Source organism: Thermobia domestica, chromosome 5 (genome assembly GCF_964235325.1).
Source record: "Thermobia domestica chromosome 5, izTheDome1.hap1.1, whole genome shotgun sequence".
In the NCBI taxonomy this organism is placed as follows: Eukaryota; Metazoa; Arthropoda; class Insecta; order Zygentoma; family Lepismatidae; genus Thermobia; species Thermobia domestica.
The window spans coordinates 37,105,583-37,130,562 of NC_137458.1; the positions used below are offsets into that span (position 1 = coordinate 37,105,583).

Consider the following 24,980-nt stretch of genomic DNA (forward strand, 5'->3'; position numbering starts at 1 on the left):
AGAAAAACATATACGGAAACGTTATATTCTTTATATCCTAATTACATTGGCGTTTTTTTTTTCGGGGCAAAAATGTGCCCGCATGGCATACTGGAAAATATTGCTGGAGAACTCTAAGCTGGAAAACAATGTTGGATCCAGCAAACAATTTATGCTGGTTTTGCTGTCAATTATGCTATGCGAAAATTAATGGTCCAGCAACCAAATACCAGCACAACTTGTCTTTTAACCCGGCAGTTCCCAGTGTCACCTACAGGTGACACTACTTTGAATGCATGTAATTTAATTTCTTTTTATTGAAACTTAGTTTCGATTGTCAAAGGGTGAAGAACTGTCCTTAAACAAACAAATGAGTGGCACTAGAACCCTAAAGCCATTTAGTGCAAACTTCTGCATTGATGTTTCCAGAATGGCGTCACCGAATGTTAACAAGATGAGCAGGTGTGCCCGAAATGACGCTTCTACCAGTCACAGAAGGTGAGTGGGTGTAATATAAATGTTATAGTATTTTTCTTCAAGTATCAGTTAGGGATAATATTTGTTTTGTAGAAAAGAAATCTAAACTCTAATTTATCTTATGACCAGTTGAATTTCCGTTGTCACCTACAGGTGACACTGGGATATAGAGCTACTTTTTGTATTGAAAAACGTAATAAGCACTACTATCATATAACCTGGAATATTGTGCTTTTGTGTGTCTGTGTATGTGTGTGAATGCGCGCGTGTGTGTGTGTGTGTGTGTGAGAGAGAGAGAGAAAGATTGAGAGAGAGGGGGGGAGAGAAAGAGAGAAAGATGTACGTAACTTATTCACTTGTGGCAATAGAAAGAGTAAAAAAAAAGGCCCACCTTCTATATTACTATTTGTGTTAGGTAAAGTTAGTCTACTTGTGTGATAAAAGATAAGAAGTCAAGATTGCTGTTTGATGATATTTTGTCCCTTGTACAGAAGAAATTACACAATTAGTTACCTCCTACATTGGTAGAAAAATTTAGTCATATTTACCGTCAATAAACTAATAAATTTAGTTTTCATTCGGTGCAGAATTTTCTTGCAAGGAATATACACCTTTTGTAGAGCTTTTATTTCATTTCGTTTACATTTCTTTGATATCCTCAACTAAAAGAGACTTCTCAGGTTCCATTCAACCTAATATCCAATGAATATGTGCGAATCCAAAGCAGCCAGAGTTTGGTTCCGAATATATATCTTGCTTCAGTTGAGAAAACTACTTATCCCACAGGTATTTCATATTATTTTGGAATTTTAGAGATTCGAATTCATCTGATATTTTATACAAAATAACTGTTTGTTACAGTGATTCCAACATTACTTTATTCAAAAAATCTCTCCTTTTTCAGCTTGAAGCTCCATGAAATTCTCGACTGTTTGGAAGAAAACGAATCTGATCTTAACCTACAAGAAATAGTTCTAATTCCTCCTGAAGATGACTATAACACTGAAGAAGACAGCGGAGATGAAGATGTGGTTGATATGAATCGACTACCGCCAAGAGTTTTGAGGTCTTCTGTTGAAGTAAACATTACTTCACAAGAAGTTGAAGATGAACACACAAAATATGGTGACAGGGAGAAAAGTATTTATAATAGTGGTGATGTACCTTACAAGAAAAAGAAGAAAACAAGTAAATCAGTGACTAAACATTCCAGTTTTATCTCTGAACGTAGAGAGTGGTCCGGAAGACACGAGGTATTCACAAACCAATGTGGACGGAGAGTAAAAGATGAAGTGGTTTCTCATAACAAGAACTTGATAGCTTCTCCAACGGCGTGCTTTGAACTGTTTTTTCTGATGAAGTTATTGAACACATTTGTGAAATGTCAAATAGGTATGCTTCACAAAACAATCATGCGCTCGACGTAACTACAGATGAGATTACGGTTTATATTGCGATTCTGCTTTTAACAGGTTGTCTCACACCAAAATACTTAGGTATGTTGTGGGAAATCAAGGCTGATACTCACAACAAGATGGTTGAAACTAGTATAAGGAAAAATCGATTTTTTGAAATTCAAAAATATGTCCATCTGTCAAACAACCTAAATCTCCCAGAAAATGAGGGCATATTTTACAATTCTAAATAAGAAATTTACTGACAATTTCAAAAAAGTAGGTTCCTCTCATATATCTATAAATGAAACCATGATTCCTTATTTTGGTCGCCATGGCACCAAACAGCATATCCATGGCAAGCCTTTGCGCTTTGGTTACAAAGAGTGGTCTGCTGCTACACGCGAGGGATACCTGATCATATTTGAGCCTTATCAAGGATCTAAATCTGCTCATTTACCCAAGCAAGACGAATTCGGTTTGGGAACTCCTGTTGTACTCGAGATGGAATCACGTCTTCCTCGTGAATTAGGTCCTTATAATCTGTATTTTATCAACTTCTTTACATCATTGCCCCTTCTAACAGAACTTTCAAACCGTAAACTGGTGGAACAGGGACTATTAGAGAAAACAGAACTCAAAAATGCCCTGTCGAAGACACACATCTGCTAAAGAAAATGAATCGAGGATCCATGTCTTTCAAGTGCACCAAAGACATTACGATTGTCAAGTGGAATGATAATAGTGTAGTTACTATTGCATCTAACTGTCACTCCCCACTCCCAATTTCGAAAGTTGATAGAACAGGAATGATCGAATTGAAAAGAAGAAAGATTCAAATTGAATGCCCGCATCACCTGTTTCATCGAGAGTTTCATTGGAACAGCGAAACAGTGGAAGTGTTGAAGATCATGACCGTATGGATTGTCCCCAAAGAAGATGCGGTTTCTGCCACAAGAGAACTAGAATAATGTGTGGAAGGTGCGAGGTTGACTTACATCAGCATTGCTAGTATAAGTTCCATAATGCCAATCAATGATTTTTTTTTTCAAATCCGAACGCAAGGTTGGCAGAAAAGGCAAACAAACTCTCAGTTTGATGGCGTTCAAACTGTTTCATGAACTGCTTTGGTTTTATGCTGGATATTTGTTGTAATGTGTGTGCAATCTCTTATATAGGTTGAATTTTTGTTGCATTCAAAATATATACACGAGAACCATATATACTTTTACAATAGAACTTTCACTCTCATTAGGTTTAGCATGTTGTTAGTTTATACACGTATTGCCCAGTGTCACCTGTAGGTGACACCATGGTACCGGGGTACTGGGGTATGAGTTTCTCAAAATAATATGAAATATGTATTAAGGAGTGCCTAAATAAAAACTTTTATTTGCGAGAATGTTTAATCTTTATAAATAACGCTATGGGAATTGCCGGGTTAATTTGGAGCGGAGTGGACACAAGTTCGGATACCATGTTGAACTCTAGGTTCCGTCTCCTTAGGATGTTATGAACATTCATCCCATGGAAAGCAATGGCAAACCACCATGGGTTCACCTTGCCAAGGGACTTTTAGGTCAAATATCTGCCTTCGGACAGAATATCACATCATCATTCATTAACAGCCATAAAATAAAACATTGCAAAATTTTAACCCAGAATATATGCGAGACTGCGAGACCATGCGAGAAAGTCTCGCGCGAGACGCGAGACGAGACTCAAAATTTTATGCGAGATGCTAGACGAGACTTCACATTTGCGAGACGAGACGAGACCAACATTTGAGGCTGCGAGACGAGACGAGACTTTTTCATTTCTCGTCTCGTCTCGTCTCGCGTGCATCCCTACTCTGCTTGTCAGAGCTAGGGCCTTACTTTTTCTGTCTATCCGTGGGCTTGTTTTTCGCCTTCGGCCACATTTGTCTCTCAAAGATGACTTATTATACATTGTTTGATTTTTAATAACTCTACCAATCGTTGCATGATGCAGTTCAAGTTGTTTTGCGATTTGACATTGCGAAATGCCACGATAGTACAACGCCAGTATCTTCCCTTGTTTACGAGGGGATGTGTCGTTCAGTAATTTTCCCATTTCTAGTACGTAATCACACAAACTATAGAGGATCAATCACAAATATCATATACATATCATAAACACAAGCACAAAACTCACAAGCACAAAAGGTTACGTACGGAACAAATTTTGATCAACAGCGATCAGCGGATCACCATTCACTTGTGCATACATGAGGCAACCACTTGCATAATGAATGCAGTGTCACCTGTTGAGCAAAGATCACACAAAATTTATGAGGAGCAATAAACAAAAACGTATCAAAATGCATTGGCGAACAATTGTATGATATGTTAAGCCCCTTTAGAGATGAAATTAATTAACAATTTTCTAAGGGAATATAAAACCTTGAAATTTTAGCGGTGGTGCAGTTATTTTATAACAGACTGTATATATATATATATATATATATATATATATATATATATATATATATAATCAACGAAAAGAGGTCCCATGGAAAAGGCCAAGTAAACTTTTGATTTCTTTTGACCTCTAGAATAAGTTCCTCAAGGGGAAGGGTGCGATTTTTAAAACAACTTATATATTTTCTTTCCGGCGCCCCCTCCAACCACGCGCCCGGGGCACGTGCCCCCTCTGCCCCCCACCTAGTTGCGGCCCTGGGCTAAAGGAGACGGTGATAATGAGTAATGAATGAAATGGTGGAATGAAGAAAGTGAGAGGAAAGGGGAGAACCCCGAGAAAACCCACGCACACGGTATTTGTCCACCACAAAGTTTACTTGGCGGGAGCAGGGTTTGAACCCGAGACCCCTAGCACCAGAGGTGTATTTGTTGATTGATTGATTGATGTTATGTTCTCTGTCAGCAGCGAAGCTATAGGACGAGACCAACAGTTTTAACATGAAAGCCCAACAACTGCGAGTTCGATTTTTTTCCACTGGGAATCGAACCCATGCCTTCTTGTCAGACCTATAGAAAGAATATTAAGATAGGGGCTAGATTTTTTTGAGGGGTGAAGTTAACTTGAGTTCACTTTACATTCTTGGCTGCTTATTTTGTGAACACTATTTATCTGAACAAAGAACCGTAAGTTTCAGGGGGACTGAGGATGATCGAAGATGGGCATCAGTTCCCCTGGCCAACCCCTAGCTACGGACTTGCTTCGTGTAGCAAAGGAACCCCGTCTTACTAATAGTCTAGGAAAGTGGTTCTCAAACTTGTTACCGCGACCCATATTAAATATTAAAATGTATTCTGTGACCCACCTACTTTTATTCAAATACACATTGTCGTTCTACGTAATTGTGGTTTATTTCAAACCAATTATATTCTGTAATTCATATTTCTAGGTTTTTTTTTCATAGAAAGGTAAAACAGAGGTAACACGCAGTGCTCTACTCCGTGAGAAATTTTGACTTATCCATTCTCTTTCCTCCTAACCCAGCATCTCTACTGACTGTAGAATATAACAGGGCAAGGCTTTGAGTAACCACTTACTCTTCACCTCATTAACAAACGCTTCCAATTTTCATTTTCTGAATGGTATTTACTTTACAATATATGTTTCTGCATGAAAATAAAATTTTCATAATTAAAAAGCAAAACTTCTGGCGACCCACCATCAAAAAACCAGCCCGGGACCCATCAATGGGTCGCGACCCACACTTTGAGAAACACTGGTCTAGGAAGAAATGGAAAAAATGTATTCATAGTTATTTCCAATAATGGATTAAAGTGATTGGCTGTGTTCAAAAAGAGATTGGAGAAGAGTAGAGAAATTACCAGGATACAAAAGAAAACAACTTCTTTCCCATCCCACTTTTAGAGGCACTGTAGGGGTGTCTTAGCATTTTTTTTTTTTTTTTTTTAAGGTTTTGTATGTTTACCAAATTCTTCAGACTTATGTAATTAATGATCTTAATACTTTAGGACGGAAAAATATTGCAATAATTGCAGAAATAATATCTCACTTATTGCCACATGTTTTGTTTAAGAGTTCTGTTAAAACGTTTTACGATATGTTGTTTTACGAAGACACATGCTCAAAATTGAAAAATTCGCAAAATATCATCTGTCTATGATTTATGGTTCCCGAGATATGGCTCCTTGAATCTCCGGAAAAGGAACTTTTTTGGCCAATATCTCGGTAACGACAAGAGTGACGCGAAAAATTCCAACACTTTTTCAGATAGTTTTTAATGCTTTATTGAATGGAGGGCTCAAAATTGAAAAATTCGGAAATAACAGACACACACACACACACACACATAGACATAAAGAATTTAGTAACGAACTTTTTAAGTTCGTTGAAAACGGGAATGATTGAATTGGTAATTCAACCGTATTATAAGAATGGTGAGCAAGTCATTACTCGTTAGTAGAGTTAAAATTTCGATGATTTTGCATCTTTTTTTTTCCCGACGAACAGAAAACATTTTTCATTAGATTATAATTGTGATTCATTAAAAATTCCGTGTTTATTGTATTTTTTAACTTTTTTTACCAATTTGTGTGTATAATTTATTTTATTTTTAATTAATTTATTTATTTTACATTTTACGTGTATTTTTAGAATTTGTTCATTATCTCAACTCGATATCTTTTTAAAATTCACAGAAAAGTTTTAAAAATCAAATAAGACACAATATTTTCTAAGTTCATTTCACCTAAAGAAAAGAACACATCAAACTTTGTTCTGTTCGAATTCTACATTGCTGAGAGTTGCAAACGTATGAATCATCATATATCTCATTCCCCCTTCGCCAGTTATATACCTCCTTTTCCTCACGTAGACAAGTGTCCATGTAGTCGTTAATTTAGTTAATTAGTACCGTTCTACTTTTGGACAATAAATTTCTTTAAATTTAGAACTATGCCTATATCAAGATTGCGAGTTCGGAACAAAGACGGTATGGCCCTCGGAAGAATATGGATAATCGGATGTAGCTGATAAATCTGATGTATACTGTACACATAGTTACATTGTATCAAATAACAATAAAAAAAAACAACTTAAGGTTAGTGTAAAGGGAAAAGTTTTGCCGATAGATGTCACTACAGTCTTCCTATCTCTCCCACGTATTTTTTACCTTTTATGAAAATTTACAATTTTTTTTATAAATTTCAACCTAGAGACTTCAAATTTTTAGAGGAGGAACTTCATAACCTATTAAAGAGAACAATCCGTGCAGATTTTTCATTTAGAATTTTATTCATTGGTGAAACAGCTTCATTGTTAAAGATTTGGATATCCATTTCAACAATCAAGCCATTTCAACAATGAAGAAAATTCTAAATAAAAAATCGGCACGGATTGTTCCCTTTAATAGGTTATGAAGTTCCTTCTCTAAAAATTTGAAGTCTCTAGGTTGAAATTTATAAAAGAAATTGTAAATTTTCATAAAAGATAAAAAATACATGGGAGAGATAGGAAGACTGTAGTGACATCTATCGGCAAAACTTGTCCCTTTAAACCAACCTTAAATCTCATGTGGTGCCTAGTTCGATCCCCGGCCAAAGTTTGTACAACATCGTGTCTGTGGGTTTTCTCGGGGTACTCCCGTCGTTTTCTACCACTTTCTCATTCCACCAATTCTTCCATCATCATTTACTTGCATTAATTATCATCTCCCTTAGCCTAAAGTGCATAATCGTGGGGCGTTAACCTGAATATTTCATTTCAACAATACATTTATATGTTTTTCAATCCTCCACTTACTTTTATCATATCTTTCAAAATATCACTCCTTTCATTCGCAATTTAAACAAAAATTCCAAATAAATAATATTGCAATAGTACATCTGAACTTCCTTACACTCACAACAAATTATTTAATAAAGTTGTGAACGTATATAAGATTCTGTTAACGTAGGAAAAAAAAAAACTTGTGGTATAACTTATTTAAGTACTCATTTCTTAACAGTGAGGAATTTCTTCTATTCTTGTATTATTGTATTATTTTCTTTATCAAAATGCTCCGTTGAGTAACATCATTTCCCTAAACTTTCGACAACCTAAAATGTATATGTTGAATCTCCTAAGCCTATCTATGTTTTTTTTTTTTTAATTTAAATTAAAAGAGTTAACCAAAACAGAAATACAAATAACTTTGGCTTCATTCCTTAGTTTATTCTGTTTCTTTATTTTATTAGAATTTTGGAATTCTTTTGTGTAGCATTCTTGTGTAAGAGGATTTTAATAATCGTGTTTTCAAAATTTGATATTTGAAAAATCCTTTTTTTGCCTTTGTTTACTTATCATTTGTTAAGTTTCATTCACTTTTATTATTATTGTACCTTCATGTTATTTTTTTTATCTATATGTAGACCTTGATTCCTTTTTTTGTTTGTCTTGTTCTTAAACCTTTCTTGATAAGGCTGATCCTCTCTTGGAAGGTAAAACATCTTGTACAAAGGCTTTTTTTTTTTTTTTTTGGACATCTCATTGATTAGAAAGGGATCTATCTCCATTGCAAAGGAGAGGCTCTTTTCTTTACATTTCGTCCAAGTTGACAGTCGAATCATACGTGTCTCTTCGGAGAGCAATCCGGCGCAGAAGAAGCTGAAAACCATTTACATAACAGTAGAGTTGTTTCTCTTTTATTTTGTTTCTTTGACTCCATTTTTTTTTATTCTATAAAAGTTGAATTTTCTTTTGTATGTTTGTGTGTGTGTGTGTGTGTGTGTGTGTGTGTGTGTGTGTGTGTATTCTCATCTCCATGATACACACTCACACACATATAGCTATAATACACTTTCATATACGTAGAAAATAGACGAACGTCAAGTTTGACTGTATGACCACGTGTCGTGATGTTCCCAGCTGTTCCTGGTTCCATTATCATAAATATTTGCTTCCCGAAGACTCACCACAAGAAGAGAAGAACGAAGAAATAAGCCATTTTGGATTCACTGACAAGTGTGTTCACTGTTCTTGTTTTGTGGCTTCGTTCGGACAGACACAGAAGTCTTCTTTTTGAGCTGGAAGCCCGCGGATTAAGTCGTGAAGACATGACCGCGCTGTCAAGGCATGGATTTATCTACCTGGTACCACTGCTTCTTTTATATATACAACTTTTTTTTTAATCCTTTCCTTGCTTCAATCACATTTTGAAAGATTAAAAAAAATAGTGAAAAAAAGAAGACCGTAAATAATACAACATACGCTATAAAAAGAAGAAGAAATGGATTGTTCTGTTGTTTTGAATATGACTGAAGGTTTTTAATACTGTTGACGGGATTTCAGTGGCATACAAAGGGGAAACAACACTGCGCCAAGTTCAAAGAGTTTACACAACACGAAGAAAATGAAGACTTGTCATATACTACTTGAAAGGTAAAAACAGTTGGGAAAATTTACCCAAAAAAAAAAAAAGTCAAAAGAAAAGATTAGTATACTAGTAGTTGAATTATAACAAGTCTCTTAGAGAATATGGAATGCAGTTATGCTTTGCATTACGAAAGGTTTGCATTAGTAATAATAATAATAGTTCTAGCAATACATACGACCCAACAGTGGGAAACGGTAGGCTAGCCAATGTTGGTTTTACGCTGTAGTTGATCACTTTGCCGAGCATTTGCCAAACAGCTGAATTAGCAAAGCAGTCCGTCCCCTACGAGAGAAGTTAAATCACAATTGGAGTTACGAGATCGAACCTGTTTGACAAATCACGGTAAATTGTTTATTTATCAACTTACGCTTTTAATAACGTTGAGGCGCAGAAGAGAACGGGAACACACAGTCCGGACTATTTGCGTTTTCAATCGACACTAGCGGCATCTTGCTCCTCAAGCTGGTTTATTTAACCCATCTTTAGTTTATTCCTCTATGATAATAAGTTTGTCTAAGTAACACTTCGCTCCTTTGAATCCGGAGTGACAGAATCCTGAAAGAGCCACTCTTAATTAAGATGCATATGGATTCCCAGCGTCAAGTCAGCAATGAGTTCGGGAGTTATGAGCCTGTAAAATTAACATAGGAATCTATAGGAAATACAACGTCTATGCATTTCCTTGACGTCTCTTGCTGCTAACCTGAATATAGTGTAACGCTGTGGACGCGTCACAAGAGTCTACATGTCCAAGGGTGATCCCAAGAACTTGGCTGGAATATGTATGCTGTTACCTTCGGTAGCAGATGGGAAAGAGAAAACAAAACGAGAAATTAGGACAAAAATAACCTTAAACCCGCAGATGTTTATCTTAAGAATAGGATAATTCCTGGAGGATATACAGGAAAGACTCAACCATTAGATGTGCACTTCTTCAGGCAGTACTTATTCTTCCGGTGTGTAACTGACACCAGGGCATTTTTTAAGCTATCTTTTTGTATCCAAATGGATACCCAGGCTCAGCAGTTTGGATACCTAGAGCACTTCATAAATCTTTAAATTACTGGAAGAGTATTTGAACAATACATTAGTTGAATAACTGTAAATTTAAAATTACTTCAATATACTTTGGTTTGTGATTAAAAAAATGAAATTTTTGAGTTTTACGTCCCACGGTTATGCCGGTTAGGCTAAAGGAGACGGTGATTATGAGAAATGAATGAAATGGTGGAATGAATGAAGTGGGAGGAAACGGGAGAACCCCGAGAAAACCCACGCACACGGTGTTTGTCCACCACAAAGTGGTTTGTGATTATATGTATTAGCTTGCATTCCGTGGATACGTATAAAATTAGAGCGCTTCATTCTCAAATTTCATATGTTCCTCCTTCCTTCGTTTCGCATACTCATTTGTCTATTACGAGATGCTAACACTTTCATTCTACTCTAATACAAAGTTAATAGACCGACTAAAGAGGTAGAAAGGTTGAAGCCGAACTCTCTGACATGTCCAAATGACGTTTAGCTTATATACCTTTTGAATAGTCTGTGAGAGGAAATAACAGAAGAAAACAACTTGCTATTTCGATATTTAATTTGTATGAAATGGAATTTTTACTTATCTTTAGCTTACAACACTATTTTGGTTCGTTACAATTAAGACCCATTATTTCTGATAAAATATTGTGAACAGAAGTTTTACACTTTTGGGGCACACTTTGTGTTGAAATGATAGCCAGTTGTCAGTGGCGTATTTAGGGGGGGAGCTTCCGGGCTTAAGCCCCCCCGAAATCTTACTTACTATAGTAAAGTATATGAAATATCTTGCAGAATTTTCACATTTTCAGGCAAAGCCCCCCCCCCAAAGTTAGCCAAGCCCCCCCCGAAACAAAATCGTAAATACGCCACTGCCAGTTGTGTTTCTGACCTGGCAACCTTCGATCGAAAACGGTGAGATGTAGAACAAGAAGGAGCTGCTGAATCGGAGTGTCGACGTCGATGAGTTTTTAGTGAAAATCTGTCACATCAAATGATTGTTTCTGAAAATCTCTCAGAAAATTCTTCAGGTCTGATCTTCTACTGCCTGTTTTTACACCAAGGGATGCAGTATTAAGGAAACTAAATTTAATGTTGGAGAATCACTTTCCTAGTGGAAAGAAGGACTGAGTAATTAGCAACAACGTGGATGACGATGAACAGAGGCGACAGTGCCATACAGCTCACAATATGCATGTGACTGGTCAGAACAGAAACTAGGTAGTTGTTCAAAGAGAAATAGGGCAGTCTTGCTTAAACTTCTTTGGTGTTGGACTGAACATAGAAGATTACGGCATTCTCAACTCCATTCAGACTACGTTGTCCGCTTCTACAGTATAGTCGATGATAAATGCTGCTCGTCCATTAGTACAAGATTTTTTTGGAAAAGAAGTACAGACTTTTGCCTCAAATGTATGCGACAGCTGGCCAGGAATTAAAGAAGTACCATTACTGGTGGATAGTGCTGATGCAGAAATTAAATATTCTGTGAGACTGAGAAGACTATTACCAGTCTCCTCTGGAATGCTGCAGAAGCTTCTTGCTGCCTTACTTGCAATGTCGCCTCACAGCATGTCAGTTGAACGAATTGTTTCACACTATAACCAACCTCGAAGTATTCATCATTTGTCGACGAGAAAACAAGACATGCGCTAAATTGAACGGGTACTGCAAACTATAACCCAAGGCTGGCTGTAGCGGAGTACTTGAAGCAAAAGGACGGACGGGAGAGCAGGCCTGATAGTGGTATCTATAAAAGAAGGACTTTGTGAATATGTTTTTCAGAGTTGAATAATCTGTTACATTCAAAATCAACATATTTATATCACATAGACCTCTGCAATGTGTTATCAATCATTGCCCTTTATTCGATGATAGTAGATCATGTATCAATTGCTGTGACAGTAATACAGGTGTTAAGACTGCTAGTGATATTAACGGCTCCATCAAACCTATGGTAACTAGATGAGAAACTTAATAAATTCTAAACATGTAAGAAACCAAACAATGCAGAACACATTCAGATGTAGAGTGTGAAAATGATAGGAAGAGTATAACCATTAACAAACACCCTAAAATGCTTTCAAACAGGTAAGAAACCAAATAGTATTGGATAGGTTAAAATTTGAAGTGTGAAAATAATACTAGAAATTAACCAGTTACAAGTGAATAACATGCTTTTAAAACAGGAGAGAAACCAAACAATGTGAAACAGATTGAGATTTAAAGTATAAAAATTATAGCAGAAGTGGAACCACTAACAAAAAGACATATATGTCATGATTTAAACCATTAATAAGATTTAAACCATAAAAATAAATGTTTGATTATATTGTTTTTTTTAAAATTAAAGTACTGGTAGTAATATTTAATATTGAATACATTCGTATACACATGAAATGATTTCATTAGAGAAATCTTAGTCAAGTTCACGTATTATTTCCTTGTTGAGTAGTTTGTGTCTCTTGTATTGTGTATTTTGTATCCTTTCCATCTGTACCAGTCGCGTTTCTTTGTCCTTGTCCTGTCTATGACTTACTTAAAAATCTGGATATAAAAATCAATAAATAAATGAAGGAAAATATCCCATTATGATAGGACAGTACGGTTTTATCTTTAAGTACCGACCTGCAGGCGGATCTGAGCCAAAATGTGAAAAAGAAAATGTCCGCTCTTGTCTTGACGGCGATGTGTTGAATCGGAAGCGAAACGGTCAGCAGAAGTCTGACAAATACGTCATTTTGTATGTTACTATTTCAAGTGTACATCAGGGTGCGAAATCCTGGGGGGGATGAGGGGGAATTCCCCCTCACTTACTGTTTTTTTGGAAAATAATCCCCCTCACAGCAGAGTTACTGGGGGGAAGAGAATATGTAGGTATTTGTCAGAAATCATACATATTTCTTGAAAATGTAACGTTAGTTTCGCTACAAAATACTTACAAGTATAATGAAAGTCATCTAAGTGTAGTTAGCGTTAAGCAAAAATAAAATGCAGTGAATAATTAAACTGTGTTTTGATCTGGCAACTCTGAAAACAAAATAGAGATGAAATTCGAAGTAAATATTCTCTCTTGTCCTTCTACTACTAAGGTCAGTGTTGCCAATTTAGCGACTTTGTCGCTAGAACTAACGACTTTTGGAAGTGTCTAACGACAAAAATGTTTATTTAGCGCCTAGCGACAAATCTAGCGACATTTAGGAATTCAAATATTTTGTTCTATATTTATATCAAAGTATGCAAAATTTTGCAGTTCGTGATACTAATACCGGTAATTACTTTTACACACTCGGTTGCACTACTGTTATGAGCGACCTACTTCGTTGGATTCATCGCTGTTATGCCCTTCGCGTTTATGCACATTTATGCATCGAGGATTATGCCCTTCTTCACTGCGGTTCGGAAATCCAGGAATTTTCCGTATCTAACTAGTTGCGTAATAGCTGGTAACCTCTTGCTTTGCACAGTGCGTACAGTGACAGTGACGCTGGAGAACATTGTGCTTTTCTGGTTCAGTGTAGTGCGTGTGATTTATATATTAATTGAACTGCATTTGTTCTTAATATAAATTATACAGAAATTTCGTGGGGTGAGTTCGGTGGTGTCCCAATACGAAAGCAACATGAATTCCCCAACCCTCCCCCCAAAAAACATAATCGTACTCAATAAGAGGGAATGGGAAAAAGTGATCCAAAACTTTAAGTATTTGCAAACTTTCAATGCTATATTTATTAATTTTGTATTCTTCAAAGCGCATAGTGCAGTATTTTTTTTTTGTCAAGATGGCCATTTTTTTAAAAGAAAAAATACTCGAGTCATCCATTATATATGAAAAATATTTAAATTATTTTAATTCCTTTGTAAAATTGTATAGCGACTTTTCTAGCGACTTGACAGGAGGCGTTTAGCGACTTCTAGCGACTTTAGAGTACCAAACTAGCGACATTTCACACTGGCGAGTTGGCAACAGTGACTAAGGTGATCATACTTGAGTGCTTGAGTGCGGTGTCCTTGACTTCTTGAATGCAACAAAAATAAAACGTAGGAAGTGTGCTAAGAATAATGTAATTACAAAATACTTCAACGTTAGAGTCAGACAATAAAGTTCGCAAACTAAATAGTGATAATTCGCATGTTACTAATAATGGGTAGCTATTCACGAACAAAAGCAGTGACGAATGCAGAGGTGGTGAAATGGGTGAAGCTGAAAACAAATGTTTTAGTGCAAATGTGATGGAAGCTTCTAAGATATATTTGTTAGAGAGTTCGTGTGATGGAAGTGATAAAACAATGTCAAGTAAAATGAACCAAAATGTAACATTGTTAGAAGAAAGTCAACCGCCCATGAAATGGAAAATATTTCATTCAGAATTCGTGGAAACAAAATAGATCATGGCTTGTTTTCGAAATGAAAGCAGGACAAGAGGTGATGATGTGTAATGTTTGTAAACTGCATGCTTCTTTCGTGTGTAAAAACAATAAGATTAAAACTGCCAATAATGACTTGCCGTGCTCATCGAAAGGTGTTTCTCAGAAAAATAAAAATAAAAATTTGGATGCCGTATACAGACATGAACTAAGTTCAGTTCATCGGTTGTACTTAGATGCAGAAGTTACTCGTCAGATAAAGCACTGGGAAAAAGCGCAGAGACAGCGAGGGAAACGTGTCTGAGAAAGCAAGAACATTAATTGGATGTAACGGTAAAAGTACCTAGGTATTTCGTACTGTATATACTAGTGCAAAGCAAGGTTGGAGTTTCAAGGATCACCCAGAACTGATTAAATTACAACGTGCAAATGGTTTGGACATGGGAACTCACCTCCATACAGACAAAAGTGCTGCTTTGATAACACGTTTCATTGGAGACCAGCTACACAAGAAATTGGTGACATTTTTGAAGTCTACTGATTGCTTCTCCATATCCATTGATGAGTCTACAGATCGATTCTCTGAAAAGCATTTGATTCTGTATATTACATACGTGGATAAAAGGAATATTCCTCGAAGCTGTTTTCATAAACTAGTACGCATCGAAAAAGCAGACGCAAAAGCAATAGAAATGAAGATTATTGAAGCTTTAGCAAAGGATGGCATAGATTCTGATATTAAAAAGAAGCTTGTGGGTCTTAGACCAGATGGCGCATCGGTTTTCATAGGTAAGCACGATGGAGTTGCTGCTCGCATTAGAAGAAATTTTGCTCCCCACTTAGTCAGTATTCATTGCATGGCTCATAGGCTTGATTTATTAACAAAAAGTTTTTGGAGTCGTGAACGCAGTACACCACTTCGAAAATCTGCTTGAAGAACTTTATGAAGTCTTCAGTAAGCCTTCTGCATTTGCTCGCCTCGTACACATTTCCAAAGTCATTGGCGAAGAAGGTGTTTTAAAAGTAAAGAAACTGTTTCGAATCCGTTGGATTTCCAGTGAAAATGATGTGCTCTTAGCCGTATATAGAGACTATCCATCCATAATTGATTATCTGTCTTCTGTACAACTCTTACTGAAATGAAAGAAAATGATGACGTTTATCTCGTGAATTGCAAAGAGAAGTATCTGTGTTATTGTCTTGACAGTGATTCGACATAATTTCAATTCGAGCGAGTAAGATGTCAAATCTTACAAGGGATTTAAGATAAACTACCAAGAAGATTTCCAGCAGATGAACTGATTTCCTGTTTCAAAGTATTTGATGAAACTTTAAATTCAAAAAAACTTAGCCCATTGTACGGCAATTCTGATGTCTATAAGGCTGCTCAATTATTGGGCATAGATACATCTATAGTTGTAATGGAATGGAGATATTTGAAATCTGGTCTCAAATCTATCGATGATCTTCCCGTATTTAAACTGCTGTTACGGAAAATAAAATCAGTTCCACTGTCGACTACAGAGTGTGAGCGTGGCTTCAGTGTTGCACATGGCTTGAAGACCTATGAAAGAAGTCGATTAACAATAGATACATTAGAAGCCTTAATGATGGTTAAATTGTGTGGACCCTTGAATTTGTGGAACGCATTATGTGTGGCACAATCTTGGGTTAAGGAGGAGCGCCATATGGCAGACAGTAAATATACCACTATACAGAACAATGAAGATAAGTATGAACATAATTTGTTTCTATAAAGAGTACTAGCAAGTTACACGTAGTTTCGTGTTTGTCAGATTTAACGGATGGCTGTAATTCTTATTTGTTATACAGTTTCTCATTTCGGTATTGTTTTAACTGGTAACCTACCGAGCTCTAACGTAACCAATATTCTTTTAACTTGTGGTTATATTAATAAAGAATATGAGCTAATAGACACGAATTTATATTTGAACGAAAATAAAATTAAATACTTAAATGTCCAATCATTTTTATGTGTAACACTAGGTAATAACCTAGCCTGGTAGGTCACCAGTTAGAACAATACCATTATTTCTATTTTTGATGGCTTATTAATGCAAGCTTATAGAACACATTAAAGGTCAATAAAATAAAGCTCAACGTTTTAGTTCAGAGTACACTTTTCTTGCATTGTTCAAGTTTTATTCAATATGGAATAGCATAATTGGAAATGAATGTGTTTTGCGACAAGCTGGTTAGGTTAGGTTAGGTTAGCTTCTTTTCTTCCTGATAGGTTACGATGTTGTGTACAGGTATTACGTTTAAAAGAACTTCCCCCTCACTTTGAATGAGATGATTTCGCACCCTGGTGTACATTATACAAAAATGCACTTTAAAAAATCTCTGTGCGTTTGAATTTTGCTGTGTGTGTCAAGGGCCCTTTTGTGCCTGGATACCCAGTACCGATTTCTTAAAAAATGCACTGACTGACACACTGGTGTTGATGAATGATGTGCACATCTGGCACCGTGACAGATTCTTGGCACTACAGTCGTTCATAATCTATCAGTTCAGCGCTCCCAGGTTCAGAAGTTTGATTCGGTACAATTTCTACAAAGCTGGTTACTTAGACGAAGCACCGAGAATGTAGATTTCACCTCACGATTGCTGTTTTGACTCAGTCAACAGTAACAAGTGTTCCAAGTGTATTGAGTTAGCTTTGGTCAAGTGTGCAAAATGTGAACAAACTTTCTATGCTTCTCATGCAGATGCTCTGTTTCTCGATCTACACATCGATTGTTCTCTGTAAATGCTTCCAACGTGCCTTCAATAACAATCTTTTAATTTAGACCAAAGTCAGTCTTGTTGTCTGTTTGAATACTATCTTCCACTTGCCTCTCGTACTTTATAGATAGTATGGTTTCTATGTAGGGCTAGTATATATTGCATATGGTTAGTAGAAGGAAACGTCAAGGAAATGTCTAGACGTTGTATTTCCTATGGATTCCTGTGTTAACTTTACAGTAGAAGTCTGCACGGGCTAGGGCCGGACTCGGGCCTACAAAGCATATGTCGCTTCGGGCTCGGGTCGTAAATTCTTAAGTATACAACCATATTTCTTGGGCCTTTTCGGGTTTAACTTTGTAAATATAGGCTACTGCATAACGATATTTATTGGACCGTTATTTTTGGAAAACTTTCAAAGCACAACTGCAAAATTAAACCTCTAGTTTACTGTAAATAAAAATAAAATTTCGAGTTAATTATTAAGTTTCTATGGGCTTGTTTGGGCTCATTTGATTATCACACGAGCTCGGTCTTAAATGCTAAAACATATTTCGGACTCGGGTCGGGTCTCACATTATGAATTCACGGGCCGGGCTAAAAATTCCGGCCCGTGCAGACCTCTACTTTACAGGTCCATAACTCCCGAACTCATTGCTGAGAATCCATCTGCATCTTAATTCGGACTGGCTCTTTCGGGATGTGTGGTATTCCGCCATTCCAGATTCAAAGGTGCGAAGTGTTACTTGTCAGGTGTTTGAAATTACAGGATGTGTGAAGGCCAATCTTGTAAAATTTTTGCGACTTTTATAAAATGTTCTTTTTCTTTTTTAATATTTTTTCTAATCTAATTTTAAGATAATTGATCTAGTTAATACTCATTATTAACACAATTATTTCAAACAATTAAAATTACCTAATACAACCAAAAATCAATAGAACTTATTATCAAAAAACAAGAAATTTGTGGAAAATTAAGGAACAAATTTCAAAATGCCAATTAACTTTATGACATTATTACTTTAGTACAATTATATTGTGAAAACAAATAATCAACTTCTAACGTTTGAGTGTTAAACTTTGTATATGAAAGAAAAAAAAACTGGAAACATTCTTTACAAATGGTGGTTGGAGACACTAATTTATTTTAAGTATTTTGTGATACTTTTTGAAAATATTAATTTGGCATATGCTACCTATGAAACATTAAGTGAATTTATGAAGAATAATATATCTGGGGTCACATCTCCCGCCAGAAGACGAACTTATAATTTAATGCAATGACACTTGAGCAAATGAATCTGAACTATTTCCGTGTTTAAAGAAGAGAAAAGACGTGTAATGCACCAACTCTGGAAAATATTGAGTTCTAGCCTGGTTTCGGTTAATAAATAAATATTATTTTCAATTCATGTTTATATTATTTTCTCCCTTACATCAACTTCATTAGAACAAATAATATGAAGAAAATATATCCATTATTAAAATGAGTCAATCAAATTCATTCTTTCAGCTTCCAATGAGATTATTTGTTTGAGTCACTGACAAAACCTAATCATACTAATTACGGTTTTACCAGCTGATGGCAAGTCAGTATTTTCATACTGTGCACAGTATATAAAGTTACCCTATTATAAAGATAATTAAGGAAGTTCTGTCGCTTTTTTTGTGGAGGTCTGTGTTCAATTGCCTTAACAGCACAATTACATAGCAGGCATATGCCTATCATGTTCCCTCAGGTACATGGGAATGTGTCTAATATGTGCCTTATGTGCCTTTGAGAATGAAATCATATGGATGGCAAGTGATAGTCACAGTCTATGTCCTCCAATAGGCACATGCCTGACGACATTACCTCGGGAACGTGCCTAGTATGTTCTAGGTATGTTCCCCATGCCGTAAGAGTCAATGAACCACAAAATTATTCCCCCCAAATATGTTAAATCACCTATATGCGTAATGTGTTTACATTAAGGTGAGTCTAAAAACACTTTAAACAAGTAAAAAAAATGTAGTTACTTCAGGATGGGCGCGAACAACCAACCTTTGGATTACTAGCCGCGTGCTCTTCCGACTTGGCCACGAAGGCGATGGAGAACAACGCTTGTAGAGAGAGAAATTGTTGAGATCTTTTGAATTTGGCTAATCAGAGTGCTCCTTTAACCGCGTATATTCGACGATAATCGTTTGGCATCAGATAAAATTTGCTCGCCATGTAATTTTATAACAAAGTCATGAATGTATATTTACTTTCAAACGATCGGTGATAGTTACCATCTAATAAAGTTGATGCGTTTGTTGCTTCTAGTGCACAATCGCTTAGAAAAAGAAGCAACAAATGCATCAAATGTGGGAGTTGAAGTTAGAACACCGAAATAGCACATGCCTAGCACATCTTGTGCTCTTAGGGTATCTGAAACAGTATGTACCTAAAGGACATACCTAGAACATGACAGATATATGTCCCAAGTGACGACATAAAAAGCAAATGACTGTTAGAGTGCGAAATTGAGCCAGGTATATAAATGCTATTTTTGTGGTACCAAATGTCACAATAGTAAATCCTCACGTTAAGTGGGTTTGCATATTCGGGCTCCTAACTATGAAAACATTTACGATCACTCCAACCCCAATCATTTCACAGATTCAACCAGGAAACTACTTTACACAAAAGTCTAAAGAAGCTCAGTGAAGACGTACGAACTGGTTGAGCCGTTTGGGTCAATAGTCTATCAATCATAAGCTTATGTGTTCAAACCCTGTAGGAAGTATTGGTTTCGTTTTTGTTTTCCTTAAAAGTGTGTTCCTTATTTTCATCAGAGGACTGAAAACATTTCTTTGAATAAATCTTTGGCAACTACTTCTCTCAAATTCGATTAGAAGGGAGCATTATATGAATTGCAAATCTAAAATCCAAAACTGAAAACAAAATATTAAGTATGTTCAATATTTCATTATTATCCTTTGATTTGTAATGAAAAACTAATTATAAGCATTGATGATTTCAGAAGATTCTCCCCGGGTAATGGTCAATATATGAATGAGAGGAAATTGATAGAACAATATTAGTCCACTTTGAGCATGATCGAAGATGACAGTAAAGTGGATTTTTCTGTTTCTAATGTGCATCATCGGCATCATTAGATCAGAAGTATTCCGCCATTACCAGCAGGTCACTTACCGCGGCTGAGAAACTGCCATGCTCCACGATCTTCTATTAGTCTTTCCATCTTCACATACGGTTTTTCTGTTTTGATATCCCCAATAACCTAATTCTGTTTCTATATAGTCTAATTAATCCCCCCTCTCTTTCCTGCCACCATACCCTCTAGCACGTCCCGCATGATACAGTTCCTTCTTAACCAATATCCCAACCAGTTTTTCTTCCTCTTCTTAATAAAATATTTCTCCTTCCATTTATAGCACCTTCTCATTCGTTTTCCTCTCGACCCAGCTATTTCTCTCCATTCTTCTCCACGCAACATATTTCGAAAGCCTTAGCTGCGGCAAGTGACCTGGCCAATAAAGGCAGAATACCTATGATGATGATGATGATGATCAATTGTTTCTCATCATTTTTGTATAATGTCCATGACTCTGCCTTATAAATACAGTAAAATACAGTACACGAAGCATTTTATGAGTCTTTTTTCAACTCTATTCAAGGTCCCACAAAATAGTATTTTTCTTCATCCTAAAGGCTTCTTTCGCCATTTCTATCCTTGCATTTATTTCACGTTCGCATGTCATATCATCACTAATAATACTACTCAGATATCGAAAACTAGTCATTTGTTCTTTTCTCCCGCTCCTACTTCTATATTTGACACCGATCGCTTCGTTTCAATCACCATGGATTTTGTCTTTCTAACATTTATTTTCATCCCATATTCTTCAGAAGCCTTTCTCAAGTTTTCTATATCTTATTAATTTTCTTTTTAGATTCTGCAACAACAACTATATGAACCCCAAACCGTATACATCTCATCATTTCATCTCCTACCGAAATTCCATCTTCATTAGGTAGACTCGTTTTCGCTGTCTCTTCTATATAGCTATTAAATAATGTCGGCGAAATATATAACCTTTGTTGAACTCACCTTCCAATTACACTGTCCGTCTACTGTGCATGCACCAGCGAATTTCCATGAAAGATCATGAATAATTCTGATAATCTATATAGTATTTATGGACGAATACGTAGTAGAACCTATATAAATAACATATATCGTTCCTCAAAGTAACGAATACGGCGAACATAAAAACATCAATAGACATAGGGCGAAATAGGCATAAATTTCATACACCTCTTACCGCTGGTCTAGTGGCTAGCATGTGTACTTTTGGTGTACGGGGTCCCCGGTTCGATTCCCAATGGGGGAATTTTAATTGACCTAAATGTTTTTGCATTCGTGTTCCTGTCGTTCAAGCTTAAAGGAAATGATTGTAAAACGTGTATAACCGAGTAGAAAATAAAGACAACTTACTCAGATACGTTCAGTGAATCAGTTAACTTAAAGACAAGAAACAAAGTGTCTAAGGCATTTGTAACTTGAAAGGAACTCTTAAAGGTTAGTTCCAGTTCCACCAAAGTAACATTTCTCTTTTACCTGTTCTTGAAGTTTCTCTTTGTATTTCTATCGGATTCGAATAAATAGAACTTTGAATAGAGACCACGTTGAATTCATTTATTGAGTAAGCCTGAAATTTTTATAAGATATGGCTATGATTTTATTATTATTATTATTATTATTATTATTATTATTATTATTATTATTATTATTATTATTATTATTATTATTATTATTATTATTATTATTAGTTAAAGTACGAAGTTTCAAATCAGGCGATGCAGTATTTACGTAAACTAAATGATAATTTATTTGATAATATTCACTAGCCCACTATACATTTGTGAGGTTTTGCTTTGGGAAATGAAGTGTATACGACATTGAATAGTAAAACTATTACAATAAAAATATATTATTAAAAATATTGATTAAGTAATTGGAGTTAAGCATGCTTTCCAGTAAGAATTATATATAGAGAGGATTTACTTTAAAGTGCGATGCAAACGAATATTCTAGTTTTAATCCGATTAGAAACCGATAATTTACACAATACTATTTACTTTATTAGTTCTATAAACCTTTATGCTTATCGTATTATATTTATCTTTAAAATTATGATTTTGTCATTTCAAAACGTAGAACGAGAAATAAATGTAATATTCTACCTAGGTATTTGTTAAGGAAACCTTTGAAACAGTGATGATTTCAGGGCATGACCTGTGGGAGAATTTGAGACCCTGTCGACATAAATTCGTGGCCATATCTTCGATCATGCTCAAAGTGGACTAATATTGCTCTATCAATTTCCTCTCATTCATATATTGACCATTACCCGGCGAGAATCTTCTGAAATCATCAATGCTTATAATTAGTTTTTCATTACAAATCAAAGGATAATAATGAAATATTGAACATACTTAATATTTTGTTTTTAGTTTTGGATTTTAGATTTGCGATTCATATAATGTTCCCTTCTAATCGAATTTGAGAGAAAAGTAGTTGCCAAAGATTTATTCAAAGAAATGTTTTCAGTCCTCTGATGAAAATAAGGAACACACTTTTAAGGAAAACAAAAACGAAACCAATACTTCCTACAGGGTTTGAACACATAAACTTGTGATTGATAGACTATTGACCCAAACGGCTCAACCAGTTCGTACGTCTTCACTGAGCCTCTTTAGACTTTTGTGTAAAGTAGTTTCCTGCTCCACACTTTTTTTTTTTTGTTTTTTTGTTTGTTTATGTCGATACCACTATAAGTTTGTGTTGAATATTTGGGCGTTACAGGTCTTGCAATGCATAAAGGTCTTTTTCGTATAAACTACATTCAATTTTACGTCCTAATAACTTATATGCAACAGGTTGAATCTGTGAAATGATTGGGGTTGGAGTGATCGTAAATGTTTTCATAGTTAGGAGCTTGGATATGAAACCCGCTTAACGTGGGGATTTACTTATGTGAAATTTCGTACCTTAAAATCTAGAATAATTAACACAAATCCTTTTCCTAATTTTGCAACCCTTGGCCTCAGGCGTGATAATTAATAGCATAACAAAACTTAAGAAAAAACAAATAAAAAGTTTAATTCCACTATTACTGAAAATTAGAAACAAACAATTTCTACATTTGTTTTCAGCACCTCACACACCTTCCGAGCTTTTATGTCTGTAAAATCTCTGACAATGACATCTATCGTTGAAGAATGTCGAACTCAATCGACATCATGTCGAGTCCTACGAGGCGCTTCTGGCACATGGTAGATCTCAAGTAATTATTAATTAATTTTAATTTTGACAACCTCCTTTCGCCTGAAGCTACGCTGGCTGGAAGAGTTATGGCAGTTCTGAGTGAAATTGATATATTAGGGAAACTTTCAGTCACCTGGTTACTCGCCAAGTATTTTAATAGTTCAAGGAGGCTTTTAGGATTTTCATCTGGTAGTGGGGAGAGTAAAACCAATAGTTTCTGTTGAAGTTGGAAACTCTCAATATCACAGTCCTGGGCGCCCCCAGGATTTTTCCAAGAGGGGGCAAGACACACACGTATATGGATCCAGGATATGATCAAGGGAGGGGCTAAACCAATTTTATCCAGTGTATACCTGAGGGTCAAGGGGGGGCTATAGCCCCTATAGCCCCCTTGGATCCGCCCTTGTATATATATATATATATATATATATATATATATATATATATATATTATGTATATGTATATTATGTACATATAATGTATATTATATATACATAATGTATATTATGTATATATAATTATTGAAAGTGTAGCTTAGATGGCAGTTTTCGAACTTCATAATTGCTGGAATGAAACCCAAGAAAACAAAACTTCATTGTTATCACCAGCCAGGCCAGTAGCCAGCCCAAAAATGTAGGGGGGACTGAAGTTAGGGGGGCGATCCAACCATATTATAGTTCATTTGCAAGCCTACCATGAAAAGTTTAGGGGTTCACCAAAAATTTAGAGGAGGTCCGACCCCCCTAAACCCCCCCTGGGTACGGGCCTGTCATCAGCACAACGTCTGCGAAAGAGACAACAAAGAGCAAAATTACCTTTTCAACTCAACTGACGGAAATTATCATTCAAAATACTTTGCCATTGCATTGATCAGGCTCAATATAATCATTATTCAAAAAAATATAAAACATTACACTGGGGAGGGGAGTACGTTAAAATCTTGGAGATGGGCTAGACTTAATTTTGTTACTCCTAATCATGTATTTGAATGTCGATTTTAAAAGCAGAAGAGCCTATAAATGTTAACTTTTTCGAAAATCCAGGGAGGGGCAATTGCCCCCTCTTACCCCCCCTGTGGTCACCCATGATCACAGTGCTCTTCATTTGTTAAAGGTACCTGAAGGTCAGCATATTTCTTCATCAGTGAATTCTTGTCTTCATTTTTGGACCTGTATAAAATCCCAAATAGGTCATAATAGTGGTTTAGGTGAGAAAATCGTTCTAGTGAGCTTATGGCTTGATCCAAAACATGAAAATAAAAGCTACTTTTGAAAGAAATTTTGGGGTCCATA

The 24,980-nt window shown here is 35.9% G+C and overlaps 1 protein-coding gene across 1 annotated transcript; it reads left to right on the plus strand.

Moving 5' to 3' along the window:
* The first annotated feature begins 228 nt into the window (after positions 1–228).
* On the plus strand, positions 229–3,244 carry LOC145684632 (uncharacterized). The gene is made up of 2 exons (XM_081757022.1): positions 229–477; positions 1,361–3,244. Exons 1-2 carry the CDS (start codon positions 350–352, stop codon positions 1,881–1,883), a joined length of 651 nt encoding a protein of 216 aa, XP_081613148.1. The 5' UTR covers positions 229–349; the 3' UTR covers positions 1,884–3,244.
* Positions 3,245–24,980: the final 21,736 nt, after the last annotated feature.

Bases quoted from the DNA above. Each gene is read 5' to 3' on its own strand.
- LOC145684632 (XM_081757022.1), top strand. From the start codon at position 350: ATGAGTGGCACTAGAACCCTAAAGCCATTTAGTGCAAACTTCTGCATT. The intron at 478-1,360 runs GTGAGTGGGTGT...CTCCTTTTTCAG, and splicing joins GCTTCTACCAGTCACAGAAG to CTTGAAGCTCCATGAAATTC.